At 41.7% G+C, this 12,045-nt stretch overlaps 1 protein-coding gene across 1 annotated transcript in view; it reads left to right on the plus strand.

Annotated features, from left to right (window-relative positions):
* Positions 1-668: 668 nt before the first annotated feature.
* The window catches only part of TMEM255B (transmembrane protein 255B), an 87,744-nt gene continuing 76,367 nt past the window's right edge, over positions 669-12,045 (plus strand). The window contains exon 1 of the mRNA XM_061629385.1: positions 669-729. Coding sequence (XP_061485369.1) covers positions 669-729 — 61 coding nt within the window. The remainder of the gene's footprint in view (positions 730-12,045) is intronic.

Raw genomic sequence — 12,045 nt, forward strand, 5'->3', positions numbered from 1 at the left:
CGTAGGACTGAGTGGCTCCCAAGTAGCAGAGTTCTACGCTGGGAGGGGAGGTTTCAAAGGGCTTCAAGCTGGGGATCCCTCCCCTCATTCTTTGCAGGGCTGGCTCCGCTGCTGCGCACTGCAAGGGAAAAAAAGAGAGGTAGTGGTTTATTGTGCGATCACCTGTCCGCACCACCAACAGGTGCTGATTGGCTGCTTTTCATTCAAAATAACAATTAAAGAGCGTGAGCATGCTCTCTGAAAGCACCCTGAATAAATCACGGAGTTTGACCTACGCCTCTTGAACTAAAGCCAACTCCGTTTCTTTTGTCCCATTAATTTGTTGCATTGCCTCTGCCCACAAGAAAAGGCGGGAACACTAGACGAGAGCTCTACAGAAGCGACTGGCTGCCTTTCCCCTTTGCTTTCCATTTGCACGAGAGTGGACACGAGCTGCCCCCAAAGCGCTTAGCCGCGCTAGTGGGTTTTCTCGTCCTCCAGGAGCGTCGAAGGACCCAGGTTAGAGCCGCTCGCTCGCTCCTCCCTCGGGCTTCGGCGGCCACGCCGCCTCAGGTCCTGCCTCCGGCGGCTTCCTCCCCTTCTTTTGTAGGATGAGCTTATTTCTGATGCGAGCTTTTCATGCTGCCCTTCAGGTCCCGCCGCGTGGAGGAGAGCGGGGCGCTCGGAGGATGCAGCCTTCCGCTGCCACTGCTTCCATGACAGACCCTTTAGCCGTGCTGGACCCCACAGGTAAGTCCTCGGGCAGAGGGCGAATAAAGCAGCAGAAGGCGAAGCAGGTTTGGTCGTCTCCCGCCTTTCTTATTCCAGTACCCGGCACAGTGTTAGACATTAGGGACTATGTGTATATGGCAAGGAGTTTCTGAGGGCACAAAGTGCCTTGCATGCATGGAGAAGTGGGAGGAACATGGTGCTGTGTGTGGTAGAGATGGGGGGTCTAAGGTTAGTTTGTTTTTTTCTCCCGGGGGTGAGGGAACTAGCCGGCATTTTTTGTTTCCCTTGGCGAACATTGAAGCCTCCTGAGGCTGTTAGGCACTCTCGTGCCACGCTCGCTGTACTTCGTCCCCCCATCTCCTGCCGCCCTGGCCCCGCAGTATGGTTTGCTAGCTGTGAACTTCCCTGAAAGAGGTGGTTTTTCCCGCTGAGATGGGGCTCGGGGCGAATTTCATTCAGCCAGGCCGACGTGGATACAGAAGAACGTGCGTGATGAGCGGAGCCGTGAAGTCTGAAGGTGAGAGACCAACGGAGCCAAGGGGCCGGAAAATTCGCCACCCGTCACCCGCTTCTGAGAGGCTCTGTATAGCTAACAAGCGTTTGCAAAAACCTCTCACCGATGCTTGAACGCTCCGCTTCTGGAGCTCACCCTGCAGAAAGGCAGTTAATTCTGTAAAATGCCTTACAGCACAATCCTATGCATGTCTACTCAGAAGTCAGCCCAGCATAGGAAGCCGCCTTATCCTGAGCCAGACTGTGCATCTAGCTCCGTATTCTCTGCATCGACTGGCAATGGCCCTCCAGGCTTTCAGACATGGGGCATTCTCAATCCCAGCCCTACCCGGAGATGCCAAGGACTGATCCTGGGACTTTTTGCATGCACAGCACATGCACCATCACTGAGCTACAGCCCTTCCCCCAAAGTCCCATTCAGTAGGGCTTACTCCCAAGTAAATTAAATATGTCTTGTTCTCCTTCCCCAACCCCGGTATCATGTAGGTGGTGGTGCTGTTGTTGTTAAAAAAACTTTTAGAGAGGTTCCTTTGACACTACTTTTGCCAATTTATTGCTTGGGGTGTGCTTGATCTGAGCTTCTCTGCAGTGATCTGTTGTCTGCCTCCCCTCCTGTCTAATGAGGCTCCAGAATACAGTCAAGCTGTAAATTTCTCTGCCCTGAGAGGACTGCAGTATTCATAAATCTATTAGTAAATATATAAATAATACAAGACCAGGGATCATGATGCATGCTTTAGCCTGAACTACCTATCCTAAATGTTGTGGGTGTCAACTGCTAAGTTGGTTGAAAATTACTAGTAATTAAAAAAATGTTTTTGAAATCTTGTATAGAAATGGTCTTGTTACTGCCTACCAAAGTATGTCTTTAAACAGCAATTTGGGAAAGCAGTCTATTAAAGAAGATTCACATGCTGTGATTTTCATTGACTGGGGTGAGTGTGCTTTTGCAATTTAGTTAGTCCCTTGATGAAAATTGTAATGTGGTTAGAAGCATTTGACCCAGGTTTACTAGACAGAAAGAAAGCACTTCCATGTAGAAGTCAGAAGGCATCCCACAGTCATAATGATCACACATAATCATACATAATCATTTATTAAATTTATATCCCAAAGGAGCCCAGGAAATTCACATTACATGTGAATTTCACCCCATGAACACATATAAGCAATATATTGTATTCAGATAAGGCCTACTCAGAATAAATCCATTGAAATTAATGAACCTAAATTAGTTATGTCTGTTACCTTCAGTGGGTCTACTCTGAGTCGGACTAGCATTGAATACCACCCAGTGTGTTGACGAAGGTCACATGCAGTTTTTACATACATTTATACAAATGCTTTTTAAAGGAAGTTTGTCACATTTGCCCTCAGATATTGGTTGACTTCAGATAAAATGGAGATTGGCAGCATGATTCATGCTGCTTCTCATCATACTTCCACTTCTCACAAGAACATAAGAAGATCCTGCTGGATCAGGCCAATGGGTCATCCAGTCCAGCATCCTCACAGTACCCAACCAGATGCCTATGGGAAGCCCATGAGCAGGATCTGAGCGCTCTTCCTTCCTGCAGCTGCTATTCAGAAGATTACTTACTGCCTCTGACCATGGAGAGAGAGCATAGCCATCATGGCTAGTAGCCATTGATAGCCTTATCCTCCATGAATTTGTCTAATCCTCAGCCTTCCAGCTTGGTAGCCATCACTGCCTCTTATGGGAGTGAATTCCATAGTTTAATTATGCTCTATGTGAAGAAATACTTTCTTTCGTCTGTCCTGAATCTTCCAACATACAGCTTCATTAGATGTCCCACAAATTCTAGTGTTATGAGAGATGGAGAAAAACTTTATTCACTTTCTCCATGCCATGCCTCATTTTATACACTTCTATCATGTCATCTCTTACTCACTTTTTCTCTAAACTAAAAAGCCCTAATTGCTGCACCCTTTCCTCATAGGTGAGTTGCTCCATCCCCTTGTTCATTTTTGTTTCCCTTTTCTGAATCTTTTCCTTCTCTACAATATCTTTTTTGAGGTGAGGTGCCCATAACTGTACACAGTATTTCAAATGTGGCTGCACCATAGATTTGTATAACAGCATTAGGATATTGGCAGTTTTCTTTTCATTTCATTTCCTAGTGATCCCTAGTATGGAATTTGCCTTTTTCATAGCTGTTGCATGCTGTGTCAGCATCTTCATCGAGCTATCCACAATGACCCCAAGGTCTTGTTCCTAGTCAGTCACCACCAGTTCAGACCCCATGAGCTTATTATATGTGAAAAGATTTTTGTTCCAACATGCATCACTTTACATTTGTTTACATTGACTTGCATTTGCCATTTTCCAGCCCATTCACTGAGTCTGGAGAAGTCCTTTTGGAGCGTTTTACAATCCTCTTTTTAAAAAATATTGTTTTGTCTCATCTGCATCATGGAGTGGTGAGAGCATGTATCTATCCAGAGGAGGTAAACTCATCTCTGAACCACAAAGTGTAGTATGAGGAGCCATGAGTCACTTCCTTTCTCTGTCTCTTCACAAGTCACCCATGGGTACCCTGTGGATCTGGGGTTTCTTCCCCCAGTCTTTTTGCAATAATTCATGTATAAGAAAACATATTCTATTAAAGCCTGACAACCTATTAGGTCTCAGCCAGACTCTGTTTTCAATGCCAGGGAACATGACATCACAATATGAAGGATTAAGAAATAAAAAAAGGATAAGACTGCCTTTGAGCATGTGAAGATTGCATTTCCTTCACAACTGAGCAACCTTTTACCCTATCCACACCTATATAGAGGAAAAGATGCATCTTCTCAGGCAGCTTGAACCCTCCCACCTCTTTAAAAAGAAATTCAGGAAGCCTGTGTAGATTTAAAGAAAAGATCAGTGACATTCTGCAGTCCCCTGCATAGAGATTTTTATGTGTGGGTTTTCACTTCAGTAAAGTTTTTTATATCTTACACACTTACATAGGAATCTTAAAAAACAAGAAGCAGCATCCATTCTAATGAACAAAAACAATAAATTGGATCTTCCCTTGACTTTCAACCAACATGTATAAACCCTTCCACTGTTTTAGACTTAGCGATATCTTTGAGGAATACTGTTCTGACTTAAAATTGTAATGCGGTCAATTGTTCTAACTTAGAGACACACCATTTTATACATTCTATTATAATAACTATTGCCTCCCTCCTGATTAGGTCCTCAACCTTTCTAACATAGATTAGAATTCTGATAAATAAATATGTTGGCAATGTTATATCTCGTGGCTTATCACTCTTTAATAATCCTAATTGTATGGGCAAAGGGGAGTTAAAGGGTGTTAAGATGTAACTGTGTGTTGTTTACTGGAGGAATGAATCAAAGGAGGTTGGAAAGATCATAGTTCAGGTTTTCCAAAGATTTTGTTCTATATAGTTTACAGAATGGATATATACTTTACAGGTAGGGAATATTTATCATCTTATTAAAGCATATATGCATGTGAATAAAATGTGAAAAATATTTTGAAGGGGAGGTATTGATTTTAAAACTTACAGAATCATACTGAAAGAACATCTTCTAGATTTAACATATCTCATGGCAGCAGTGTGAATCCTATTACTGACTTGTACTGATTGTCATGCATATATATAAAAAGCCACTTACAATCCAGCTAAAGTTCAGCATTTTATTTCAGTGGGAGAGTTTAGCATGTGCTTAGAGCTTTTGAATTGGAATTCCAAAGGGATTGCTGGATCATGCTCTTTGCTTTTCCCCTGCCTTTGTCTTGCTAATCCACCTGAATAGTAATGTTCATTTGTACAATGCTGCTGGTAGCTGTAGTTAATTTAATTATTGCATGCATAGAGGAGTCCTAGCTTACCATCTTGTTAAATAGCAAACTAAAAACATGATGCAATGTGCTTCTGAGAACCTTAAGGGAAGAGACTCAGCAGATATAAGTACTTCTGTTTGGAATGTAGAACCATGTAGAACTGTTCTACTTAAGTCAGTTTTAGGCTGTGATATTTACAATTAGCTTCCATTGCCATCATTGGAATTTCCTTACATATTACATTGATTCTGAAGTTATGTACTATTGATTTAAGTCAAAATGACTTCCAAGGAAGTGTGTTGAAGAATGAGGCATCATTGTGTTTGGGACAGAGAGGGAAGAATATAAATGAGAAAAAGGTGATGGAATTGTTCCTGTAGAGTTATGGTTAGAATTATTTTTTAAAACATTTTACTAAAGATAAGGCAAGGAAAAACAAAAAAAACAATAAAATACAAAACACACACACACACAGAACTAACTATAACTATCCCAAGTGCGGAACCATGGAAGGTCATACAGAAGAATTCAAAAGAAAAAATACAACTGAGGGTCAAATTATTATGGTTAGAATTATGCCATACTATTTCAACTATATTAGGTTCAAATCTTTCCAATATGCTCTTTTTACACTGACCTTACAATAAAATGTTTTAAACAATGGCAACATCCAATGATGTCGTCTTGCTTGTGCAACAGAAATTTGCTTATGCAATGGAACTTCCAGGTTCTCTTTCTCCCCTCCAGCCCCCCATGTACCCCCAAAATCTTCTCTGGAGGGTTCATGAGGGGATGCACAAGGAAAGAGAAGCCCTGTTACATGATCAGATGCTCCCTTGTCTAATCTAGTCTTGATGTGATCAGAGCATGGATAACTGTGACTAGGTTTGCCCTGTCCAGAAAAGGCTGCAGTTGGGTAACAAGCTGAAACTGGTAACATACCTCTTTCTACCTGGTCTTCTCCAGTTATCACTGTATCAAGGAGCACTCAGGAGAACTGCAGACTTTGTGTTTTAGGAGGAGTGCTATCATGTCTAACACTAGTTGCCATCCTTCTTCTGGAGCTGGGGATCTCCCAATTCACAGAACTTCTGTCTTGCCTGAATTTAACCTCAGTTTGTTAGTCCTCATCCATCCCAGAAATTCCTCCAGGCACAAGTTTATGTTTCAACAGCCTTCTTGGTATCAGAAGATAGAAAAGAAAGGTAGAGCTTCATGTCATCAGCATACTGGTGACATTGCCATCCAGACCTTTGAATAACTTCACCCAATGGTTTTATGTAGATGTTAAGAAGCATGGGGGACAATATAGAGCCCTTTGCCCCCCCACCTGCAGCAAGCTAACAGCCACAGGGGCACAACATGAGTCCCCCAGTATCACCATCTGAGAATGCTCATTGAAGAACAACCGGAACTGCTCTAAAACGTGACCTCTGAGACAAACCCCCATTGATGATCCTAAAGCAGCCATTCCCAACCAGTGTGCCTCCAGATGTTGTTGGGCCACAATTCCCATCTTTCCTGACCATTGGCAATGCTGGCTGAGGCTGATGGGAGTTGTGGTCCAACAACAACTGGAGGCACACTGGTTGGGAAAGGCTATCCTAAAGGATAATGTAGTTCTAGATGGGCTCCAGGTGTTGCTGCTTGAGGGCTCTAGGAGTTACTCAGAAGGCCCTTTATCACCTGAAAAAATGCTATCAGTTGCCACTTGACAGTGTGCAATAGTGTCGGAAAAATAAGACCTCTTCATTAGCATCATCACCACCAAATAAGATCCAAGATTCATTCTTAACTGTGTTCAGTTGCACTTGTTCTGATATTTCTGCCATTTGCACTCTAGGTGTCAATCTATTATTATTATTATTACTGTTGTTGTTGCTGCTGCTGTTGATAACAATAATAAAATTTATTAGTTAATTTATTGTTTATTAGACTTACACAATGTTAAAACAAAACAAATAAAACTGACTATAAAAATATAACAATAAACAACAAAAAAACAATAGCAATACCACCCCACACAGCCACAGGAAGGTTTGGCAGCATATTAAAAACAAAACATCATCTCGGTCTGTCAAATGCCTGGGAGAAAATATATGTCTTTACCTGGTGCTGAAAAGATGTCAGTGACAGCAGACCTCACTGGGAAGCATATTCCACAGATGGGGAGCCACAAGTGAGAAGGCCCTGTCCCTTGTTACCACCCTCCAAGCTTCCATCAAAGGGGGGACCTGGAAAAGGGCTTCAGAAGAAGATTTAAGGGTCCAGGTAGATTCATATCAGGAGAGGCGTTCCAGAAGATATTGGGGTTCTGAGTGAACCTAGCCATTTTATTGCCTCCTTTGTATACCAGGATGTTGCATTGGCTCTTTGGTTAGGCTGAGGCTTTCTGGGAGTGATTATGTCTATGGATTGAGTCATCCACACATTCAAAGTGGAGACCAGGGCTATGTTTCATCAGGTTTGTTTGGTTAGACCATGAAAAGTGGGGCATGCAAAAAATGTTGCATTGTGGATTACTCCTGTTCAGGGCTCAAGCCAGCCATGTCTATTTTAAAGATACTTCATTCCATTCCCTCTTCCCCCAGGTTTCCCAGTTCCCCCCCCAGTAGATGCTATAATGTGGCTACTGATCATTAGACTGAGGACTTTTTGACCCCTTAGATTTTCCCCCTAATTTTTTTTTGTAGTTCTACAAACTTTGGCTTTCCCCTCTCATGTAGATACCTCCCTCTTATTTCTTAGGGGCCCTGTTTTAGCTACAATCCTGTTAGCACTTTCCACCTGAGTTCTCTATTAGAGAGAGATATACAGGGTTGTCTCTACTCTGTTTGCAAGAGGGTTGTTTTTTAGATGCACTGGGTCAAGGTATTTTTAAAAGAGCTGTACGTCTGGTTTTTGCTGTTGTGTTATTCACATGACAACTGGATTTGTTTCCATTTTAGCTATACTAGATTACCTCTTTGAGAAAATATTCTTACTCAGCTTTCTCCTGCCTTTGACTGTCTCAGCTTGTATTATCATAAAGTAACATAAATGGCACATAAAAGAGAGGTCAAATATTTTATTGCTTCCATAATGTTCACTAAAAGCAATGCAAGGTAAAGTATCTGTGTACTGATTCTTGCCTAAACAGTGTTAGTATGAGATAACCAATTCTTGTCGTGGCCCACAATAAAGAATGTCTAAAAGAAAGATTTCTTGTGTATTTTGTTGATTTCTTGCCCACTTGACTTTGGAGGGGAAAATAAAAGGAAATCTTTATTTAGAAATATTCTGTTACTCAAAGGGTTTTTCATTAAAATAAAGACAATGAAGATTCTGTTACTTTAACCAGTCATTAAATTATTTATTGGAGAAGTAATTGACACCAAAGCTATGAAGTCAACAGTGATATTGTATTACTATAGCTTAACACTTGAGAACATAAAATCAGGTTTCCTCTCCCCTCCTCTCTTAAATTCAACGAGTAAGGACTTGTATGAGTATATAATATACACATTGAGGTTCTACTACATGAATTCATAATAGATTTGAACCTGTCTTGGGATTTTCAATAGCACCTGGTTAATTAGTTCCTGCATGCTGGACAAGTCAAGCACTGTATCAGAGGAAGCAATTGCCAAAAGCATTTCTAATATCTTTTAAACCATGTAAGTCCATCACATTTAGTATTGGGATGCACTGAATGATGCACTGAACCATTAATCAAATTTACCTTTACAGCTTATTAAATGCAGCTTAAAACAATAAGACAGTGGTTCCCAACCTGGGATCCATGATCCCCAGAGGAACCAGGAAGTCATTCGGGGGGGGGGAGGCTGCGAAGAGCCAAGAGAGAAATTATTTGTTATTTTTTAAAAAAAGTTTCAGGCCCTAGAGAACATTGTAGGATTGCCTAGTAGTGTGCCCAGGCTTGGTTTTGAACTTTTTTCGTCTGTGGGAATGAAGGAACTCCTCATTCTCAGGTCCTGTTTTAGACCTCTTGTTCTCTAATTTACTTGAGAAAAAGATTGAAGTGTGATGAAAATGAGACAGTGTTTTGTAGGATTATTAACTTTTATCTGTCTGACCATAGTGAAGCCATTGTAGAAGCACTGAATTCTGCCTATTTATTTGCTAAATCATTTCCAAAGAGTAAATGACATTGGAAATAACCTTTTTTTCCTTCATAATTTCTTTGGCTGTCCAATTGCCTCCCACTTGACTGGGCTATCAAAGGGGCCAGATAGTTAGCTACACCTGCTAAAATTCCCACTTCTACACAACTCTTTGCAGGAGTCCTGTCTCCTTTTCCACCTAGCCACCGTAGTCAGGCAAGGGACAGGTCATCTGTAACAGGCCAATCACATGCAATGTAAGTATCTGTTGTTTTGCTCATTGAGGTTTACTCACAGGTAAGTATGCATTGGATTGCAACCTTAATCTCTTTTTCCCTCTTTCCATGAATACATCTAAATATTAAAGAGGCATTGTCTATCTATAAGAGGTGTAGTCAAACATGCCTGACACCAGGATTTGTACTGCATTGCAACACAGTGAGTGCAGTCTCAGTTAAGATGGGACAGAAACTTTCCTGACACAAACTGCACAATTCTAATGTAAAAGAACAAAGAGCTGAAAATGTGTATTGCATACTCTGCAAACTGAAGCATGACTGCAGTTCAGATTAAGGTTGCCAGGTACAATCCCTGAGACTGATCCTGTATCTTTAGGAGAAGAGAAAGTCAGCCAAGTGCAGGTGTTCTGGCAACCTTGTAATAGGAAAAACCACAAGGTGGAATTCTCCCTTCCCCTTGCACAACTTTTAAAGATACAGAAGATCTCTTGGTTGCCAGGCCCAGCCTCCAAGACGTCTTTTGTATCTTTAAAAGTTCTGCAGGGGGGAGGGAGAATTCCACCTTGTGATTTTTCCCATTACAGGGTTGCAAGAACACCTGCACTTGGCTGACTTTCTCTTCTCCTAAAGATACAGGATCAGTCTCAGGCCAGGAACCTTGCAACCCTAGTATGGATGTGTGAGGATGTTATAGGACTTGCTGGAAAGTTAATATAAAGTATTTTGTAAGTTGCTCAATTGACATTACTGCAGAAGTCTGTATAACTGAAAAAGCTCAGAATGGCAATTGCAATCGTAGCCATATTGAATTGACAGCCACTATGATTTCTGGGCTGAAGCTGAAGTGGCTCCACATCTCATCAGTTTGATACCATTTATATGCAAAAGCACAATATAGTTTCTCTAACAATAAATGCTTTTTAAAAAATGTTTTCAAAGTTGTTTTGTTTTGGTGCATTTTAGTGTCTGTTTTTATGATGTTTTGATGTGTTTTTAGTGTTTCTGTTTGCCACCCTGGGCTCCTGCTGGGAGGAAGGGCGGGATATTAATCAAATAATAAACAAAATAAATAAATAACAGAGGAATCAAAAAACCCAATGCTGGAGGAGGTTTGGATGGGGCAGACCTTGCCCTCCACTCACTCGGTTCCACCAGGAGGAGGGGAATCTACCATTGGAAGGAGAGCCCCTCCAGCAAGGAGCACTCCAATGCCCCCCCCCCAGTGATGGTTGGATTCTACTGCTGGCAGTATCTCAGCCAGCGGAGCCGAAGGAAATGCCTGAAACAGAGCTTTTGGGGGGAGGGGTGGGTCTGCACAGGATCTCCTGGACTGCAACGGGCCTGATCCAGGCCTCTTCACTCTGCCAACTTGGAAGCTGGTGCAGCCAAGTGGCATTTTGCCTCCCCCCACACACACCTTCTGCCCTGGCTGGCGCAAGCAGCAGGTTGGTAGATGCAGTGGTGGCTATGCCACTCCATCAAACCCCACTGGTGTGGGCAGGGGTTTAGATTGCATACATAATGCAGTTGGTTGTCTCATTTTATAGTAGTTGTCACTATTTGTCTCTTCTTGGTCCACAGTGAAGATTTATTTATTTTAACAAGATTGATATACCGCTTAATGGTCAAAACCTCTAAGCCTGTTGCTTTCTGCTTCTTTGGTTCCTACCTTTATGTATGCTTCAATAATGGAGTCAAGGGAAGGGAACTTGCCTTCTGGTGCTAAAATCTTAACTTTTAAATAGACTGTTAATTTCAGAAACCAGTAACAAGCAAATTTTCTGCCCTGTCCGCAGCCTGCATTTTTGTTTTTGTCTAACTGGGGTAGGCTGTGCTTGTTCAGACAATGTAAGAATAGTCTTCACTTCTAGCAGACTTTCCATACATTATCTTATCTTCCAAGTGCATGACAACACATTATGTTGAGCAGGTGTCATTTGCCTTATAATAAACTTTTTTAAAAGATAGAGATCATTAGTGGTTGTGGAAGCAAAGTTATCTACCTTCTCGATTTTTAATAAAGTTCCTTACACTGTGGTATCCAAATGCTGCTATCACCTTTCCAACCAAAGTAGTCAAGCAACATTATAAGCTCACTGTAATGGGTCAAGAACTCATATGCCTGTTTTTCCTAAGGTTTTCTTGACTAGCCATAGAGCAGAAGGTGCCTTACAAATGCTGCTGTTAGCGACTTAAGCAGTAACGGTATGAAAATGACAAGGTTGTGATGACAGGCAAATTTGTGAGTTCTGAGTCGTAGCTACAGCTTAAGGTGAAAGGGAGGTAGTGATGTGGCCATCTTGCTTCATCTACAACTTTCAGATGTCATTTTAATTAGTTAATAAATCATAAAGGGTTCATTCAGCTGAGGCAGAGGTTACCATTTGTCTTGGTGCCACAGGAATAAGGATTTAATTTAAATTGCTTTGGGGTTGCAAGGTAAAAAAAAGTATCATCTCACATAATACTTTGTTTTGCACCCTAAGAGTGTAACACTTTGCACCATACGGAGTGATAGCAGATCTGAGAATCTTCTTTGTAATAATTGTGAGTGGATGGAGCCTGTGTGGAATTGACCATATTGCCAGCAGCCAAATTAATGAAGGGCATTCTAGCATGGAGTTCTGATTCAAAAATTATCAAGGAAAGAGTATT

This window comes from Rhineura floridana, chromosome 5 (assembly GCF_030035675.1).
Source record: "Rhineura floridana isolate rRhiFlo1 chromosome 5, rRhiFlo1.hap2, whole genome shotgun sequence".
Classification (NCBI taxonomy): domain Eukaryota; kingdom Metazoa; phylum Chordata; class Lepidosauria; order Squamata; family Rhineuridae; genus Rhineura; species Rhineura floridana.